Below are 21,575 nucleotides of genomic sequence, written 5' to 3'. Positions count from 1 at the left end.
TGATAGCTTGCACTTTGCTGTACCAAATCTGTTCTTTTTCTTCTGATCTCGTGCAGCTACCTACCACCCGCAGTTTCATATAGACATGAAATAATTTTTTCAGATCTCTAATGACCTTTCTTTTAAAGACAAGTGCCTAAAATTTTTGTTGAGGTTTTAGTAGTAGTCATTGCACATTATCGGAGAGGAGGGAGTGCTGGTCGTGCCTTGCTGCGCTTCTGACATGGAATAAGAGCCTATGGAGAGGGGCGCCTGGGTGGCTCAGGCATTAAGCGTCTGCCTTCGGCTCAGGTCATGATCCCGGGGTCCTGGGATCGAGCCCCGCATCGGGCTCCCTGTGCCGCGGGAAGCCTGCGTCTCCCTCTCCCACCCCCTCTGCTTGTGTTCCCTCTCTTGTTGTGTCTCTCTCTGTCAAATAAATAAATAAAAATCTTAAAAAAAAAAAAAAAAAGCCTATGGAGAGAACTGGAAAGGGAAAGCATTAGCCTTAATTCAGAATTAATCTTTCATAAAGGCCTAACTGCAGATTTCCAAATAGTATATTTATATTTATTCAGATATTTCCTGAGAGACTGTCAATTAATTGGCATAGGTTATGATCAGTAAATTCCATTAGAAAATGAGAAGTTCCAATTCACCATATTGATTTCTATATAATTAACTAACCTTCATATTAACCTTTTTAAAAAATATAATTTCCCATGTGGTTCAAGAATAATTAGTTGGTATGTGGCAATGACTAAGCTCCTAGAATCTCGCTACATGAAGTGACTAGTGCTATGGATAGTGAGTGGATGGATGGATGGATACAGTGAGTAAATACTGCATCTAATCATTGACAGTAGCAAATCCTGCTAACCCACATCTCTATAAAAGAACCATATATACCATTATGATATTTTGGTGCAAACAATAACTTGTGCTATGGGGTTTTTTTGTTTTTCTTGTTTTAAGATTTTATTTATTTATTTGACAAAGAGAGACACAGCGAGAGACGGAACACAAGCAGGAGGAGTGGGAGAGGGAGAAACAGGCTTCCTGTGGAGCAGGGAGCTCGATGTGGGGCTCGATCCCAGGACCCTGAGATCATGACCTGAGCCGAAGGCAGACACTTAACCAACTGAGCCACCCAGGCGCCCCTGTGCTATGGTTTTGCAGCAATTTCTCAGTGTTATTCTATGAATCAGTTGTCTTTTTGGTGGATTCAGTTTTTTTAAGATTTTATTTATGTATTCATGAGAGACAGAGAGAGAGGGGAGCGGGGGAGAGGGAGAAGCAGGCTCCCCACAGAGCAGGGAGCTCGATGCGGGACTCAATCCCAGGACTCCACGATTACGACCCAAGCCAAAGGCAGATGCTTAACCGGCTGAGCCACCCAGGTGCCCAAATTAATCTCCTTTTAATCAGGCCTTGCTATCAAAGACTTTTACACATTCCAACCATTTTTTTTCCATGTGGTTTCCCTGGTTGAATAACAGGTTGAGATATGGTTGTATGGACTGGGAAATAGAAATCTCCAACCTTATTTCTAAACTCTACTTGAATGAGTCTGAATAAGTCTTTCAATCAATATGAGTGACTATATCTTATTAGGAAATTAGGACACCTTGATATAACCTTTCTCACGCTGGGGTAATGGAATATGTTTATTTATCATCGGTATGCTATTCTATCTGTGCATATATTTGAACGATATTTTTAACAATCCTTTACATAGCTATTTGTTTCAACTTTTAGTTGAAGCAGGAACACAGGAGAAAATAACGTTTTAAAGCTTTAGTTATTTATTTGAAAAGATGTGTCCCCATTCCACCTCTTTCAGTACATGTGTCATTATGGGTTACACCTGTGAACTCAGATGCTGGTAGTAAATGTGTAGAAAGTCTCTGGATCAAAACTAGTGCAAGCAGGAGGTCAGACTAAGTTCAGACTAAGTTCAGATGAAGGCTCTGGCTGGACGGCAGCCACGCCCTGCAACATCCTGTGTTCACCACATCCTACTATTATTAGAAATGAGAATTCTCAAGTCAGCAGGTTATTTTATGTAGTGTTTTAAGAGGAAAAAATGAATCAGAGGGACAACATAGGCTTACATTAAAGATACAGGCTAAGGTACAAAATATGATCTGGAATCAGAACACACTCAGTTCAATTCCCTATACCCGCATCTCCCTTCCCACTGATATCTGAAACCGTGGACTAGTCATTAAAATGCTTCTACTTGGGCCCTGCCTCTGACTTCCTCAATCAGGATCTCAGAAAATGAGGTGTGGTAAAAGGGCCATTTTAGCAAACTATCCAGATGATTCAAATACCCACAAGGCTTTGTGAACCACCCCCTGACTTCTTTTTTTTTTTAAGATTTTATGTATTTTTAATTTAATTTTATTTTATTATGTTAGTCACCATACAATACATCATCAGTTTTTGATGTAGTGATCCATGATTCATTGTTTTCATATTACACGCAGTGCTCCATGCAGTACGTGCCCTCCTTAATACCCATCACCAGGCTAACCCGTCACCCCACCCCCTCCCCTCTAAAACCCTCAGTTTGTTTCTCAGAGTCCATAGTCTCTCATGGTTCATCTCTCCCTCCGATCTTCCCCCTTCATTTTTCCCTTCCTTCTCCTAATGTCCTCCATGCTATTCCTTATATGATAATTGACTTTCTCTGCTTGACTTATTTCACTTAGCATAATCTCCTCCAGTCCCATCCCATGTTGATGTAAAAGTTGGGTATTCATCTCTTCTGATGGCTGAGTAATATTCCATTCTATATATGGACCACATCTTCTTTATCCGTTCATCTGTTGAAGGGCATCTCGGCTCTTTCCACGGTTTGGCTATTGCGGACATTGCTGCTATGAACATTGGGGTGCATATGGCCCTTCTTTTCACTACATCTGTGTCTTTGGGGTAAATACCCAGGAGTGCAATTGCTGGGTCATAGGGTAGCTCTATTTTTAAATTTTTGAGGCACCTCCACACTGTTTTCCAAAGTGTCTGTACCAACTTGCATTCCCACCAACAGTGTAAGAGGGTTCCCCTTTCTCCACAACCTCTCCAACATTTGTTGTTTCTTGCCTTGTCAATTTTAGGCCTTTAGTTCTGAGTCATTCATTCATTGATTTAGCAATATTTATCAAGACACTTTTCATGGCATAGTACTGTGCTAGTTAGCATGTAAAGAATAATACAGTGTACAATACATCTGAGCCAAGTGTTTTTACTATCTAATTAGGGTGACAAGATGTATCCGCAATATCTATTATTAAAGAAGCACAAGGTATTTGGACTTGGGGTCAAAGTAGCATTAAGAGTATAGCATGTAACATACAGAACAAGAGAAATATTCTGTTCTGGTCAGAAGACACTTGGAGTAATAATCTCTCTTGTTTATTACTTTATTTGATTATTAAAACGGCTCTGTGAAGTAGATAGGATATTATTTAACAGAAGAAAAAATTGAGTCCTAGAACTGCCAGGATTCAAGATTCCAAGTTATGTGACCAGTTAGAAAATCTAGAAATAAAATCTATTCTGCTGCTAATTCCTACCCCAGTGTTCTTCTCACTGTGCCTGTATTATACCGTGCATGATTTTTCATTGTTGTTACTTAAGCTGAGTCTGTTTAGAGATAAGAGTTTACCAGTAGTGAATACTTTGGCTGAAAAACAGACAAGAGAAATAATTCCAAATAACTAAAACTTCCTTCCTGCCAATAAGTATTTTATGTTCAACTACCAGGCTATCAAGCAAGGATTTTGTTCATTAAAATTTGCGAGAGAAGTCCTGCATATGGTGAATATGTTAGGAGAAAATATAGTGATTGTGATGGTTCATTTTATGTGTCAATTTGGCTGGGCCACCGAAATAAGTTTGTGAGGGGAGCCCCAGCATCCTTGAAGATCTCAGTGATCGTTCTTCTCTGTAGGCCAGAACTTATAGTCAGAACTTATAGTTGTCATTAAATTGGGAAACCTAAATGCAATGAGGATCCTGGCATGGCAGGAGCCAAATGATGACCCTCAAATGCCAAAGTCAAGGTGGTCACGGTTCCATAATGGACGGCAAGATAAAGCAGAAATCAGAATAGTCTGACTTGTAGAGAGCTAGGGCATTGACTGGTTGATCATGGTGTCCCTAGAAGCAAAATATATGGGAAGCCTACTAAATTCTTGCTTGATCTGTATAAGCAGAAAAGTTCTAGGTCAACTGAACAAAATTTACTTGAATCATAAAAACAGAGTTAGGACCCCTTCATCAATCCCCAGATATGAGCTGGTTTATAGACCCAGAATGAAAGGGAAGCCAAGTCCCCTTCATTCACTCCTGAATATTGCTAAAAATTTACTCTGTTAATCTTTTTCCCAGCCATCCCCAAAAGGACCTGCAATCTTTAACCAGAGTAACTGTACATTGGGGAAAAAGAAAATAATGAGAGCTTTGGGGGATTACTGGACACTGGCTCTGAACTGACACTAATTCTAGGAAACCCAAAATGTCACTGTGGTCCATTGGTCAGAATAGGAGCTTATGGAGGTCAGGTGATCAATGGAGTTTTAGGTTAGAACCATCTCACAGTGGGCTCAATAGATGTCTGAACCCATTCTGTGGTTATTTCCTCAGTTCAAAAAGGCGTAATTGAGGGGCACCTGGGTGACTCAGTCAGTTAAGTGTCCGACTCTTGATTTTAGCTCAGCTCATGGTCTCAGGGTGGTGAGATGGAGCTCTGCATTGGGCTCTGTGCTGGACATGGAGCCTGCTTAAGATTCTCTCTCTCTGTCTCGCTCTTCCCCTCCCCTCCACCCTGCTCACATGCTCTCTCTCTCTTAAAAACAACAAAAAAAGGCATAATTGAAATAGATATACCCAGCAGCTGGCAGAATCCCCACACTGGTTCCCTGGCCTGTGGAGTGAGAAAGGCCAAGTGGAAGCCACTAGAACTGCCTCTAACCACAAAAATAGTAGACCAAAAGAAATACCTCACTCCTGGAGGGATTGCAGAGACAAGTGCCACCGTCAAAGACTTGAAAGATGCAGAGGTGGTAATTCTCACCATATTCCCATTCGACTTGCCTATCGGGCCGTGCAGAAGACAGATGGATTTTGTAGAATGACAGTGGATTGTCATAAGCTTAACGCACTGGTGACTCTGATTGCAGCTGCTGTACCAGATGTGGTTTCATTGCTTGAGAAAATGAACACATTTACTGGTGCTGGTATGTGGCTGTTGATCTGGCCAATGCTTTTTCCTCCATCCTTATTGATAAAGACCACCAGAAGCAGTTTGCTTTCCGCTGGCAAGACCAGCAAGACACTTTCACTGTCCTCCCTTAGGGGTATATCAGCTCTGCAGCTCTCTGCCATAATTTAATTTACAGGAATCTTGATCACCTTTCCCTTCCATAAGAAATCATTTTGATCCTTACATTGCTGGCATTATGTATTGTATATATCTGATCAGGCCCAAGAGAGTCTTAAAGACACCAGTAATTTACATGAAGAAGTGGCCCAAATGCCCCTGGTCCCCACTGGTTCTACCTTTTCTCCCTCAGCCTGCACCTATGGCCTCATGAGGAAGTCCCTATCATCAGTTGACAGAAGAAGAGATGATATGTGGTTACCACCCGAAGTGAATAACTGCTTCTCTCCAGGACATCCCCTGAAGGACAGTGATGAAGGCAAATCCTCTCAGTGAACAGAATGTCAAGCAGTGCACCTGTTTCTTCACTTTGCTTGCAAGGAGAAATGGCCTGACGTGCAACTGTATACTGATTTATGGCCTGTGGCCAATGGTTTGGCTGGGTGGTCAGGGACTTTGAAAGAACATGATTGGAAAATTGATGATTCCCTCGAGGTACATGGAAATGGGCAAAAACATGAAGAAACTTGTGTACCACATAAATGTTTTCCAAAGAGCAACCTCAGCAAAGGAAGATTTTAATAATCAAATGGATAGGATGACCTATTCTGTGAATACCCAACTACCCCTATATGCCCTGATAGCTCATAAACCAAGTGGTCATAGTGGCAGGGATGAAGAGTGGGCTCAGCAACATGGACTTTGGCTCACCAAGGCCAACTTGTCTGCAAACACACTGGTGAGTGCCCAATTTGCCAGCAGCAGAGACCAACATGGAGTCCTCAAGGTGTAGGCCAGCTACCCAGAGGCAGAGTGTATTTCCATCATGGGTCAGTGTTTTGTTCTTACTGAGAGAGAAGATTTGGATTTGCCTTCCCTGCATGTAGTGCTTTTACCAAAACTACCATGAGTAGACTTACAGAAAGCCTATTCACCATCATGGTATTCTGCACAGCATTGCTTCTGATCAAGGAAATCACTTCAGAGCAAATGAAATGTGGCAATGGGCTCATGCTCATAGAATTCACTGGTCTGACCATGTTCTCCATCTTCCCAAAGCAGCTGGTTTGATAGAATGGTGGAATGGCCTGGAGAAGACTGGTTTAGATTGCCAGCCGGCTGGCACTACCTTGAAGGACTGAGGTAAGGTTCTCCAGAAGGCTGTAGACGCTCTGAATCAGCATCCAGTAGATGATGCTGTTTTCTCCCATACCGAAGATTCACAGGTCCAGGAGTTCAGGGGTGGAAATGAGAGTGTCACCACTCACTGTTACCCCAGTGGCCCTCTAGCAAAAAAGTTCTCCCTCTCCCCATGACCCTATGTTCTGCTGGCCTAGAGATCTTAGTTCCAAAGGAAAGAATGGTTCCACCAGGAACCACAACAATGATTCCATCGAACTGGAAGTTAAGATGGCTGCCTGGCCACTTCGGACTCCTCATGCCACTGAATCAACAGGCAAAGCCACCACTGGCCGGAATGACTGATCCTGACTACCAAGGGAGAAATTGGACTCCTACTTCACAATGGAGGTAAGGAAAAGTCTGTCTGAAATACAGGAGATTCCTCAGGGCATCTCTTAGTATTACGCAGTTCAGGGAGGACTCCTGATGACCCAGACCCTTTACCCCACCAGGTAAAGAGTCATGGCCAGCTGACGTGCTTGCTGAGGGCAAAGAGAATACAGAATAAATAGTGGAAGAAGGTAGTTACAAACACCAGTTACAGCCATGTAACTAATTATAGAAATGAGGACTGGAATTGTCATGGCTTTTTTTTTCTTATTTCATTATGAATACATTTTTGTATGTGTGTCTGTGTGTAAAACAAATGTTTGTTTTCCTCAATACCTGATCCTTTTATCATGTTACATAAAATGTATTGATTTTATATCATAGTACTAAGTACTTACAACTTTATGTCATAGTATTTAAGTTATGGGATATCAGGAAGAAGAATAAATGTTACCCAAAGACTTAGCATCCTCTTCTGGGGAAAGGGTTAGTATGTTTTACTTGTATGCAGGATAGTTGTAAAATGTTGGGCAGAAGTATGAGTTTGTTGTTTTTATTTGGAAATTATGGTTTAAAGAGATGTGTGTGGGTGCCAAGTCAACAAGAGTGGACTTAACGATGTTTATTTTTATATGTCAACTTGGCTAGGCTACAGTGCCTAGATAGCAGTCAAACATTATTCTGGATGTTTCTGTGAAAGTGTTATTTGATTGAGATTAGCATGTAAATCAGTGGACTTTGGGTAAAGCAGGTTATCCTCTGTAATGTAAGTGGGTCTCATCCAATTAGTTGAAGACCTTAATGGAACTAAGACTGACCTCCCCCAAGAAAAAATTCTGCCTTTGATCTTAAACTGCAACTCTTCCTTGAGTCTCCAGCCTGCAGATTTTGGATTTACCAAACCTCTATAATCTCATAAGCCAATTTCTTAAATCTACCCCCCCCATTTCTCTCCCCATCTTCCTCTCTCCCCCCCTCCTTCTCTCCCTCTCTCCTCCCTCCCCTCTCTCTTTCTTTCCCTTTCCCCCTCTTTTTCTCTCCTCCCTATCTCTGTCTCTCTCTCCCCCTCTGTCTACAGATAGATGGATAGATAGATTGATATTCTATTTCCTGTCATCTTTAAAAAAATCATCTTTAGTTCTAGGCAGAGCATGAAAAAGTAGGTTAGCTTACTATCCATTCAGTTGGGTTCTTTGGTCATTGTGTTACTAGATCAGCCATTCTTTTATTTATAACCTGACCCAGTTTATAATTCATCAAGACAAAATAGGAAGCATCAAGATTTTCATTTGATTGTGACTGTCTTGATACCATTTTAGAATCTTCGTATGCTGCCTGTTGTGTGACTTAACCTGTAATCAATAATAATGATACCATGTATTTTCATAATGCCTTACTATTTAGTGAGAATGTTTACAAATTAATTAGTCACGTCTAACACAGAGTGTCGCATATGGTAGGCAGGCTGCACACCTATTTAATCAGTTATGATAAAAAAAAATCAGTTATGATGAAATGATGAGTTTAGGTCATTTCTTTTCCTTTTTCATTTTTTTTTTAAGATTTGTTTATGTATATGAGAGCGAGAGTGTGTGCGAGCAGGGGCAGGGGCAGAGGGAGAGAGAATCTCAAACAGACTCCCCACTGAGCACAGAGCCAACACAGGGCTGGATCTCACCACCCTAAGATCATGACCTGAGCCGAAAGCAAGAGTTGGACATTTAAGCGACTGAGCCACCCAGGTGCCCCTCCTTTTTAATTTTTGTTAAATTTGGAGGGTTTTTTGAAAATTTACTGATGAGCTAAGCAGAAGGAAACTAGGAAGACTGTTATTAGGAGTGTTAAGGTGATTAGTAAATTCTGTGTTCCTAAAGCCAGCCTGGACGGTCCTTCCCCCTGCCCAGAACTCTTTCCAAATTGGTTCTTCTTGACTGTGGCCGTCGCTGATCTGATTAGTGCGGCCTGTGCCCCCAACAGTTGCCTACAATACCCCTGAGGGTCAATATTCCCCCCTCAAGAACTTAAAAGTTCTCACAGAAAGACTTTATGTAACAAACCCACACGGAAAGGAATCTAAGTTTATTGCTGAATTGTATAATTTGGAAACTTAAGCTAAATAAAAAAAGAACTCTCTGATGAAAACTTCTTTTTTTCACTAAGTGCTTGACAAACAGATATGTGACTTATATACAAATTTTTCTTTAAAACTTGGATTAATGTGGTCTCTGTAGTTTATTGTCAAAGGCCTGTCCGTATTTTCACAAACATATGAATAGCAAGAATCCATGTCCTACCTCTATCTGCAAAGATGGGAAAATGACACAGGTTTACTCCCAAATTAAGAAGGTTGCTAGGAATTATTGTCAAGTTATTTTACTCGAACAGAAATGTTCATGTCTCTGGTCATATGTGTTTGTGTGTGCTTTAGTCTACTCAAGCTGCTATAATAAAATACTACAGACCAGGTGGCTTTAATGGACCTTTATTTCTTACAGTTTTTGAGACTCCAAGTCCATGGTTAAGGTGCCAGCAAATTCAGTTTCTGGTGGGAGCACTCTTCTTGGCATAGTAGACAACTGCCTTCTCTCTATGAACTCACATAGCCTTTCCTTGGTGCCTGTTTGAAGAGAGCCTGTTCTCTGGTGTCTCCTTGTTTGGACACCAGTCCTGCCAGATTAGGGCCCTACCCTGATGACCTCATGTAACCCCAAGGCCTTATATCCAAATACCATCAGCTGAGGGGGTAGGGTTTCAACATATGCATTTGGAAGGGACATAATTCAGTCCATATCAGTGTGTAATGTCAGTTGAGCAGCTCTTTTAAAAATAATTTAAATACACTTTAAACTAAGGAGGTTTGTTTTGCAAATGTCTTTGTACTTTCAGTGCCCACAGCAAAAGAAGAGACTATAAAAATACTGGCTGCCATTACTTTCTGAGAACTTCTTTTTTAAAGTATGTATTATTAAATTACCTTTTAAGTCATGGAAAGAAATTATAGCCATGAAATGAGGCTCTTTTCCTTGAATCCTATCACACAGTTATACAGCTACTGTCATTTATTTCATAGCCCTCCCCCAGTCTTTCCCATAGGGATTTGTAATGGACATTATGTTTTCACAAGTTTGTGGTTTCCTTTTATTCATTGAATAATATTTTTGTAAATGCATTTATGCAGCTAATTCAGCACACTTATTGAAAGAATTTCAACTGTTCGATTTTGGTGAAGCAGAACAACTTTCATTTGCTGCATTTTCCAAAATAGCATCAATTTTCTTCAGTAGATCAGCCCATATTACTGTGTCCATTGCCAACCAACGTTCCATTTGCCAACATGACTTATCTCTTAACACACAGCATCTTTGAATCTTCGAAAAAAAGGGCACAGAATTACATATAGATGGTATTGGCTCAATTATCCTTAGAATTATTAATATACAGCAACCAATACTAATGGTTTTCCTCAGCTGGTCTCATGCTGGTCTGATTGCCATCCTTTCCTAAATTTGCCAGTAATCGGTTTCGATGGATGAAAGTGAGAGGCTCAATCTGTATGCAAGGTGGGGTTCATAGTCTAATTTAAAGCACAGAGACTAAAGGAAATTTCGTTAAATAAAAAGTGAGACATCTTTCTCTGAAGAAGTCTTCCTTCATCTCCACATTGAGTACAATCAGGATTTCCCATGCATGTAATTTGCTTGGGTAAATGTATGTAGCTATGAAGGATTTAGTATAGATAAAATAGGGGTGCAGTGGATCATATTTGTACTTAGTCTCACAAGCAGAAATTTAAGCCTTGAATCTTGACTTTTTAATGGGGTGTGCTAAATATTATAAAATGAGTATTGAAGAAGGTCCAAGAACAGTGATTCTCTGAAGAAGAGGCCATTTTTCCCAAGAGCACATTTAGCAAAGTCTAAACACATTTTGGATTGTCACGCCTGGCTGGGGAAGAGGGATGTTATTACCATCTAGTGAGTAGAGGCGAGGGGTGCAGCTAAACACTTTACATTGTACCGGACAGCGCCCAGTACCTTGGTTAAGTAGGATTCCTGAGGGGCAAAGCACCTTGTTTCTTTTAAAAATGTTTTTCTCTAAAGGACTATCAAGAAATATCCATAAACTTGTCTCCCTTAAGTATTTGAATCTTAATTTTTTATTCTCCAGAAGAACCACTCAAAGAATAATTTCCATATGCTGAAACCTGCAAAAAATGTATAACTTGGCACAACAATCATGATTCAGTATTTTTAACATCTGTTCTCCAGAAACAAGAACAGCCTCATTTTACCACCAAAAGAAGAGTAAAAACTAGCTATTTCTACTCATGACCGTGAGACATGATCTTGAGGGAAAAAAAGCTCCAGAAAAGAAAGGAAGAATCTAAGCTGCCTACAGCCCATTCACTACTATTCCCAGGGTCTAGACAGTATCTGGCACATAGTAGACATTCAATAAAAATGCACTGGCTGACTTTCAGAGGCCCCCTCCTTTTTCATGCAAGCATAATATATCCTACATTATACAGGATGATTCTGGTATTTGTCAAAGCAGCTTAGGCTTCTCACAAGCCATATCATAAGCATGAGAAACAGCAAATTATCCTTTGCTCTCTGCACTGGCAATCAGAAGATGACCAGTCAGCTGGTCCTAAACATATTACTCCTTCTAGAGTTGTGTTATCGTCCATTACTGAATGTAAGTTTATTTTAATTTTTAAAATAATTAGCTTAAGTATTTTAATGAATTATATTCAAGGTTAATAATTCCTGGACTTTGTAATTTAATATATGGAACAGAATTCAGGGAGCCAAATTTTTTTTTAAGATTTTATTTATTTATTTGATAGAGCAGCAGAGGGAGAGGGAGAAGCAGACCCCCACTGAGCAAGGAGCCCATTGCGGGGCTCGATCCCAGGACCCCGGGACCATGACCTGAGCCAAAGGCAGACACTCAACTGACTGAGCCACCCAGGCGCCCCGGGAGCCACATTTTATATAGGAGTTTCTGGGACCAGGAACTAAGCCATATATTTAGAGTGGAGGCAAGAAGTAGAAGAAACATCTCTGATACAACTTTGATCTGAGGATGAGGAATTCTCTGACAGTTTTCAGAACCACTTGCCTTGTTTAGAGTCTTGGCCACTCTCCTCTGCTGCCTGTTCCCGACAATCAGGTAATGAGTGCCACAAAATACTGGTTTATTTTGTTTCCTGTCAGAGAACTCAGTGTACTCTGCCATGGTTTTGGTTGTGCTTGACAAGTATTTGGACCCCAGACAGAGCAGGCAAATTCAATTCTTTGCAGACACATCAAGTCTTCCTTTGTCCCATAAGAAATGGGCTCATTAGAAATACATTAGCTGTGGGGCACCTGGGTGGCTCAGCTGTTAAGCGTCTGCCTTCTGCTCGGGTCATGATCCCAGGGTCCTGGGATCGAGCCCCGCCTCGGGCTCCCTGCTCCGCGGGAAGCCTGCTTCTCCCTCTCCCACTCCCCCTGCTTGTGTTCCGTCTCTCACTGTGTGTCTCTCTCTGTCAAATAAATAAATAAAATCTTTAAAAAAAAAAAAAAGAAATACATTACCTGCTTCTTAAAATTTTTTATCACAGATTACAAAACTCTGTCTGGGATCAAAATATCTTAACAGTATGTTCATATTTCTATAAAATAGACTCCACTAAAGCCTATAAGAGTGCAAAACCAGCATCTGACATCTTCAGAACAAGTGAGGTTGGGAAATAACCCTATCCAAACTCAGTTTCTCTTCTGTATTTTCCTGCCACCCATGCTTATTTATACCTAATATACTAAAGGAGTATCGTGCTAAAACAGGAACTGGCAAGGTTTATCATCAAGTAGAGTTGCATTTGGGGAAAGCAGTTTACTTGGCTTGATGACTGATTGAGTTACAAATCACCTCCTATTTCCAAAAGAGGCTGTATAAAATGCACAAGACAGAGCACTTAAAATAAATGTCAAAAGGAAAAACCAGGAACTATTAAGAGGAAAAATGTATAACCAGTGACTATATTAATAGCTAATACTTATTGAGTATATATTATAGGTAACTAATATTTCTAAGAGTTTTCTTTTTTTATTGATAAGTAATTAACATACAGTGTTATATTAGTTTCAGATGCAATTCTTACATTGCTCACTGCTCAACATGATAAGTGTACCCTCAATCCTTTTTATCTATTTCACCCATGCCCCCACCCACCCGCCCTCTGGTAACCATCAGTTTGTTCTCTGTATTTAAGAGTCTGGCTTTTTGTCTCTTTTGTTTGTTTGTTTGCTTTGTTTCTTAAATTCCATATGTGAGTGAAATCATATGGTATTTGTCTTTCTCTGTCTGACTTATTTCACTTAGCATTATACCTTTTGGTCCATCCATATTGTTGCAAATGGCAAGATTTCATTCTTTGTTATAGCTGAGTAATATTACATATGCCACATCTTCTTTATCCATCCACTTATTGACAGACACGTAGGTTACTTCCATATCTTGGCTATTATAAATAACGTTTCAACAAACATAGGGGTGCATGTATCTTTTCAAAGTAGTGTTTTTGTTTTCTTTGGGTAAATAGTAGTGGAATTACTGGCTCATATGGTAATACTATTTTTAATTTTTTGAGAAATCTTTATACTGTTTTCCACAGGAGCAGTACCAAATTGCATTCCCACCAACGGTGTACAAGAGTTCCATTTTCTCCACATCCTCACCAACATTTGTTATTTCTTGTCTTTTTTATTCTACCCATCTGACAAGTGTTAAGGTGATAACTCGTAGTTTTGATTTGCATTTCCCTGATGATGAGTGATATTGCTCATCTTTTCATCTGTCTGTTAGACGTTTGTATGTCTTCTTTGGGAAAATGTCTACTCAGGTCCTTGGCCCATTTTTATTCATATTATTTGGGTTTTTTTGGCGTTCACTTGTATGAGTTCTCCATATATTTTGGATATTAATCTCTTATTGGATATATCATTTGCAAATATCTTCTCCCATTCAGTAGGCTGCCTTGTTTTCTTTTGATGGTTTCCTTTGCTGTGCAAAAGATTTTTATTTTGGTGTGGTCCCAATAGTTTATTTTTTGCTTTTGTCTCCCTTGCCTGAGGAGATACATCTAGAAAAATGTTTCGGTGGCTGATGGCAAAGAAATTATCACCTGTGTTTTCTTCTAGGAGTTAGTGGTTTCAGGTCTCACATTTAGGTCTTTAATCCATTTTGAGTTTATTTTTGTGTGTGGTGTAAGAAAGTGGTCCAGTTTCTTTCTTTTGCATGTAGCTGTCCAGTTTTCCCAGCACCACTTAATAGACTACCTTTTCCTCATTATATATTCTTGCCTCCTTTATTGTAGATTAATTGGCCACATAAGCATGGTTTATTTCTGGGCTCTCTGTTCTACTCTCTTGACCTATGTGTCTATTTTTTGTTCCAGTAGAATACTGTTTTGATTACTAAGAGTTTTAGTAATATGTTGATTCATATTATTCTTACCACAGCATTATTATATGGATACTTTTGTTATCCCCATTTACTAATGAGCAAGCTACAGCGCAGAGAGAGTAATAATGTGCCTGAGGTCACAGTGCTAGTAAGTGGCAGAACTGGAATTTGATTTCAGATAGTCTTGCTCAGAACCTGTGAGCTCAGCTAGGATGTCATACTGCCTTCCACACTTTTCTGAGCTTCCAGGCAGGCAAGGCAAGACTCTTCAGTACTTTTCCCAAGTGATAAAATCTTGAGAAAATGATTGGATAGATTGCAATATGAGTGACATTTTGCAACATGGTTAAAAAAAAAAACTATGATTAATTGCTGTTTTGTACAAGATCCAAATGTGTTCTTTTTTTTTTTTTTTAAGATTTCATTTATTTATTGAATGAGAGAGAGAAAGCACATGGGGGGGGAGGGTCAGAGGGAGAAGCAGACTCCCCGCCGAGCAGGGAGCCCGATGCGGGACTCGATCCTGGGACTCCAGGATCATGACCTGAGCCGGAGGCAGTGGCTTAACCAAGTGAGCCACCCAGGCGCCCCCAAATGTGTTCTTCAAAATAATATTTTTCACATAAACCCTAAGTAAAAGGGGTTTATTTTTTTAAAAGATTTATTTATTTTAGAGAGAGAGAAAGAGAGAGCACACGAGCAGGGGGAGGGACAGAGGGAGCGAATCTTCAAGCAGACTCTCTGCTAAGCATGGAGTCCGACATGGGGCTCCATTTCACAACCTTAAGATCATGACCCGAGCTGAAACCAAGAGCCAGACGCAAACTGACTAAGCCACCCAGGCGCCCCAATAAAAGGGATTAAATAGTAACTCAGTGGATATAACTAACATGATTTGAAATCCAGATTTCCTAAGGTGAATAGGGTCAATGATTGGATGTGATTTCTGTCATTGATCCTTATTTTATTTGCATCTGTAACAGTCTGTCATTATCATGTTTACATATTTACCAATCTTTGTATTGCTGGACTCTTCTGCTCAAGGGAGCACGAGGATCTGTTTGCCTCATTCATCTGCTTATCTTCAGAACTTAGGGCAGAGTCTGGCAGGGCAGGTACTCAAAATTATTTGTTGAGTAAATTTATGAGTGAATGAATCCTCCAAAGGCAAAGAGTTCTGCCCAAGAACAGCCTCAAGATCCTTACAGTATAAATTATGACCATCATTACAATCTGTAAATTATGACTATGAGGAGTTAAGGAGTTCCTTAAGGAGTTACTGGCAGGGTAACCTTGACTGGAGGTGACAAGGCAGGGTGCTGATTTTTCTACTTGTTTTTTTCTTCTTCTTCATGAGCTCTGATGTCAGGGCCAGTCCCTGGAGTTGTGTTCTGCATGATCCACCCACCGCCATCCAGCAGATCTCGGGGGGGACCTGATGGGACAGACAGGAAGTCCACAACCAGGCCGCAGCACTGTTTCATTCATTCAAAGCTCTCCACTGCTGCTTTCCATGCTGAAACACTGCAAAGGGCAGAGAAGGTTGAACAAGCAAGGCCAGGAGCAGAGGCTTTGTTAAGCTCTGAAATAGCACTGGGTGATTATAGGGGCTCCGTCCATTTAAGACCGTTGCCAGGAGCAGAGAGAAAGAGCAGATCTGGGAGTGGCAAGCCAGATGCAGCCCTTAGGTCCTGGGCCTCCCAGAAAAGGCACCATGTGCTATTTGACATGCCATGTGAAGTGTCTGCCTCTAAGCCCGGGTTCAAAACAATCCATGGAAAGCATGAAATTTCCAGATCCTGCTATACACCCACCTCTGTAATCCCTTTGCTTTAGCACTTACATATTATATTCAGATGTCTGTCTATTTAGATGTCTGTCTCCTCCGTTAGACTATGAGCAATCTCTTGAGAGCAAACCATGTCTTACTCATTTTTTTTTTTCTGCCCACAATTCCTGGCATAAAGTCTGGCAGGCAAAGTAGGCTCAATAAATATTGATTGAAATGAATCGTGTTGTCAATAAAGTATGATGCTCTCACTCTAACCTTTTTCTGCATTCAAAACTCCTGGAAGGACCAGCAACATTTTAAATTGACTGCATTTCAGAACTTCTGAGAATGTCATGTTTTCTTATTTCTCTTCCTTTTCAGGAACCTCTTTCCGGAGTTTTAAAAGACAAAGAGAAGAATCATGTCCATGATTGCAGCTTTCTATAGTGGCAAGTCCATCCTCATTACTGGGGCCACAGGCTTCATGGGCAAAGTGTTGATGGAGAAGCTGTTTCGCACCAGCCCTGACCTGAAAGTCATTTACATCCTTGTGAGGCCCAAGGCAGGCCAGACAACGCAGCAGAGGGTTTTCCAGATCCTAAATAGTAAGGTATGCCATAGGGGAAGAGCCTTGGGGCAAGATGACTCACTACAGTGTTCCCTGACTGTCCCAGACCTGCAAGTGGGGGCCAGGATGCCTGGGCAGGTAGAGGAGAGGAGACAGAACAAGATGGCAACTAATAGCTCATAGAAATCTGTGATGTTTTCCTGTAAGAGAAGAAAGGGTGCTTAGGCCCTGTCCAGAGCAGTTGAGCAGATATTCTATGTTCTGGAAATTACTGAGTAAGAATCAAAATGCTAACACCCCCCAGAGTGGACTCTCCAGGCTCGAAATCTGTCACTGTTCAACGGAACTCTTTCTGGCCTTTCTTCTTCTTTTTTTTTAGGATTTATTTATTTATTTATTTATTTGAGAGGGAGAGAGAGAGTGCAGAAGCAGGGGGCAGAGGGAGAGGGAGAAGCAGACTCCCCACTGAGCAAGGAGCCCAAAGTGGGGCTTGATCCCAGGACCCGGGGATCATGACCTGAGCTGAAGGCAGACACCTAACCGACTGAGCCACCCAGGCACCCCTGACCTTTCTTCTAAATTCTAGGTAGTTCTGCCCCACCCCCCATTTTTGGACATTCTATTCTATTCTATTCTGAACAGATACGATTAGTAAATAGCCGTGTGATAATACTTCCAGTTGCCCAAACTCCGCAATGTTTAGGTGTTCTACACTTGATCTGGGTAGTGTGGTATTTTTGTTATCCCATAGGTTCCTCTAAGGGGAAGACATGCAAAATGAAATATGATATGCATAAATGAGCATTTGGGTATCAAACCATCTCCTTCAAAAAAGGATTATGTATATCCTCCCATGTTTTACAAATTTGAAGGTAGTATTGGCTTTGGTCTCAAGCATATCTGAGCTCAAATTCTGGCTTTTCAATTCATTGTCACTTTACCTCGTAAGCTCCAGTTTGCAGTGTTCAAAATAGGAACAACCACAGAGACTTCCCAGGATTGCCACAGGAGCTAAATGAAAAAAGGCACGTGTCGGGTTTATAGTCCTCTTTGGAATATACAGGGTCATTTAGGGTTAGCAAAAGGAAAATTTAAATAAGAGATTTTTTTTTTTACAAAGGCTCCTTTCCCATGTGCAGGAAGGCTCATATCTAATGGAGGTGGTATCTGCTAGCCCAGCACACTGTAGATGCCCAGTAACCCCGTTGACCACATCTATCTGCAGGCACCAGGATGAGATTTGGGTACAAATGATCAGCAAGAGAATCAGGAAAGCTTCTCCTGTATCTCATGACCTGACTCAGCAGTGGGAAAATAATAGTAGTTGACCGTTACTGGGTACTTAGGACATGCAAGACACTATTCAAAGGCTTTTTTGTGCCTTACCTCTTTGATTTTTGTGAAGAAAGAATGATTCATATCCTCAGTGTTCATTTTGTAGATGGGAAAACTGAGACCTGAAGTGTTAACTTACCAGAGGTCACCCAGCTAGTAAATGAGAGAGTCAGACTTTAGATTGGCTCCCGAACCAATAACGCTTCCTTCTACCCAGCACCGCCTGCATGGTAACTAGTGGTTCTGAGTAAGACCAAAAGGCTAAGTGGCATAAAGCTGAAATCTAGAATAAACTCTCAGATCCCGCTTCAGACAGCTTCACTCAGTTACATATCCCTAACAGACTTTGTTTTTATCACAGAGCAGACATTCCCTTGTAGCTTTGTGGCCAGCTTATAGATTTCTAGGTAAATATTGTGGCAGGGAGTCTTGTGGTCAGTGCAACCTTTACCTCCCGTTCTTTTTGATGACACAGCAACATTGCTTTTGTTCTGGAAATCTTGACTGTACTGTATATAACTTCTCTGTAAGGCTGGCTTGTGAAATCTCTACACCTGTCTCCACTCTTGGGCTATTTATTGTCGGCTGTTGACCTTTGTAAATAGCGGTTCCCAAACTGTGGTCTCCAGACCAGCAGAATCAGTATCCTCCGGGAACTGTCTGTTTTTATCAGATGGTGCTTCCAGAGCAGGGGACTTCAAGGCAGACTGACCTGGGTTTGAATCTCAGCCCTGCCAATTATTAGCTGTGGGACAGGGGGCAAGACACATACTTTATTGAGCCTTAGTTTCCTTATTTGTAAAACAGGGTAATACTGCCTTGCTTACCCAGGAGTGTCTGTCTGGCTGGCTGTCTATTCACCCTTCTCTCTCTCTCCACCCACTCAAGTCTTTCTGGATTCAGATCCAAGTCTGATATTATTAGGTATGGTAGGGCTTTAACCACTATCCCCTATGGCCTCACATTTTACTGTTAGGCTAATTAGAGCTTATTGTATCACTTTCTTTTCTCCATAAATTTTCCCTAAAAGAATTATGGGAAGAAAGAAATCTGTTGTGCATTATATGGCTAAAGAACTTAATATCTGTCGTTAAATGCCGTGTCTGCATGACCCTTTTGTGGGTTCTTTTTTTTTTTCTCTTTTTTCCTTTTATAGTACTTTTATTCCTTGAGTGCCTTGGACATCTAAAGAATTTTCAGAAGCTTGCACACTATGTCTGATTATTTTTTAAGACAACACCTACCTCCATTCTATGTTGTCATTTATAACAGAAAAGTTTATTGCTAAAAAGAGCAGATTCTATCACCTGTTGAAAACAAGCCTTTGGTTAAGCAAATACCCACTTTCTTGGCACTATATAGAATTTTAAAAATGATGTGCTTTATTTTGGGGTATTCCAAAACTGAAAAGCTTCCACTACACAAATCATGGATTCTGGCCTCAGAATATGAGGACATTATTACTGACTGCCGCTGATAAAGCTGTGTGGAAATAAGGGATAGCCCCCTGTCATTAGTTTCGATCTGTGCGACACAAGGTATTATTGCTCATAATCATTGTGAAACTAAAAATTCAAATAAAGACAAACCTTAAGATTATGTTTTTAAACTATGTGAATGGACGACTTTTGAACGGTAAACAAAACAAACAGAAAACTTTCCAGATTATGTTACTTTTTTTTTACTTAGAGCATGTCATGAGATACAAGTTCAGTTAATTTTGAGTTTTGAAACTGATTATCAAATTAAATAATTTGACTCTATTTTTATTAGAAATATGATACCAAGTATTCAGCATTATTATTTTTTTAATCTTCTAGTTTCCTTCCTAAAATATGAGAAACTTCTAAGGAAAATAAGATTTCATGTGCTAAAATGTGAATATGCTCATCACAGATCCAGGCTATTCAACTTGTGTGTCCCCGGGGTCCCCAAGCTGGCTGCTTAGTCTCTTACTTATGAAAAATGTGTTCATTTCATTATGAATCAACCAGCTTTTCATTGTAGCAAAAACCAGTTTTAGAGAGATTGATATTTTATCCATTTTGCTGTCTTGCATATGACTTTGCTTAACAAGACATGGCTCTTCCTCACAATAACAGATAATGAGTTGCCAGTAAATCATTCAGTTGTCAAGTTCAAAGAAATGTTGAAAGGTTCTTTAGTGCCTTAAAGCTGTGTTTCTTTTTCCAACAAACATGTCCCATTTATACCCATTTAGGATTTTAAATTCATTATAATCTACTCTTAATAACTGTTTAAGAAAACATCAAGGAGACAATATCCATATTTGAAAAATAAAACCCCAGGTAGTTGAAATTGTATGAAGAGTGAGGTCGTTAATTAAGAGTAATTGAGAGGTTAGTATCTAAAAAATGTTTTATTGAGAGAATCCTAAAAAACGTTGGGCATCTTCTATTGAACTGTAGTAATCAAATAAGGGGAGGGTTACAATGAGATTATGCTGGGTTTAGAATTAATCATCTAAGAAGACCAGGCAAAATACAAGATTTCCAGGGTGGGAGTATCTTGTATGATGTCACCAGGAAATGGATTTATAAACAAAGACAGAGCTTGGCAGGTTGTGCTGGATACTTCAAGCCAACTTCTCTGGAAAAATGTGAATTAATAAGCTCTCATTTGTCCATGAGATAAATCAACTTTGAAATACCATGGAGAGCTGTAGTTAATGAATCATGCAGGGTCACACACTGGACTCTCGGTTCACAGAACTAATCAGGTTTAAGACAACAGAAGATAGTAACATTTTATGAAATACTTTGTTGACTCCTTTCACAAAACTGTCCCTGTTTAGTAGTTTCTAGAATATATTAAAGAAATTAATCCCTGAAAGGAGAAATAAGGCACTTAGACGAATCAGCTTTTGAACCAAATAACACCTGCAAAGGAAATGTCAGCAATCCGACGCTGTCGAGTACTAAGAAGCATCCACCAGAAATGTTCATTTCATTTTATGTACAAGTTCCTCGTTATTTTCAAAGACTTTTTCATAAGAAAAAGAAGCGTTTCCATGTTTGGTTCAAGGCTACCCAGTAAAAGAGCTGCTTGTTGCCAATCAACTTCCAAAAATGAACTTCTGATTGACATTAATGGTTCTGTTAAATCTTTACACAAGGCAAAGGCAATTGGAAACAGAAGTTTGTATTTTAAATTCCCAAAGCCAGTTTTGTACCATTACTATTTTTTTATTTTTCCTAAGAAACTATGCCACAAAAAGCAAGAGGCTTCTATGAACTTGGGACAACTAGAATGATATCATCTTGCCAGCAATTTACATTTCCCCATGATTAACAAACACACACTTTTAATAATAGCATAGCTGGCCTTCAATTTGACAGTTATTCAACTCAGATTAGTTGAAGCATGTTAAGCCTGCTTGCTGTGGGCCATTTTCTTCCTCTTAAGAAAAAAAAAAAAAAAGAAAGAAAGAAAGAAAGAGAGAGAGAGAGAGAGAGAGAGAGAAAGAAAGAAAGAAAGAAAGAAAGAAAGAAAGAAAGAAAGAAAGAAAGAAAGAAAGAAAGAAAGAAAGAAAGAAAGAAAGAAAGAAA

At 40.1% G+C, this 21,575-nt stretch overlaps 1 protein-coding gene across 2 annotated transcripts in view; it reads left to right on the top strand.

Moving 5' to 3' along the window:
* The window catches only part of FAR2 (fatty acyl-CoA reductase 2), a 146,187-nt gene that overhangs the window by 73,882 nt on the left and 50,730 nt on the right, over window positions 1-21,575 (top strand). The window contains exon 2 of one of the 2 annotated variants that reach the window (XM_035027982.1): window positions 16,485-16,713. In XM_035027982.1, coding sequence (XP_034883873.1) covers window positions 16,525-16,713 — 189 coding nt within the window. In that variant the 5' untranslated portion in view covers window positions 16,485-16,524. Of the gene's footprint in view, window positions 1-16,291; window positions 16,714-21,575 lie in introns of those variants that run through there. The other variant, XM_035027983.1, reaches the window with a different exon arrangement.

Source organism: Mirounga leonina, unplaced genomic scaffold (assembly GCF_011800145.1).
Source record: "Mirounga leonina isolate KUSES-001 unplaced genomic scaffold, KU_Mleo_1.0 Mir_201, whole genome shotgun sequence".
Lineage (NCBI taxonomy): Eukaryota > Metazoa > Chordata > Mammalia > Carnivora > Phocidae > Mirounga > Mirounga leonina.
The sequence above is the reverse complement of the archived record's forward strand: the minus strand, read 5'-3'. Positions and strand labels throughout refer to the sequence as shown.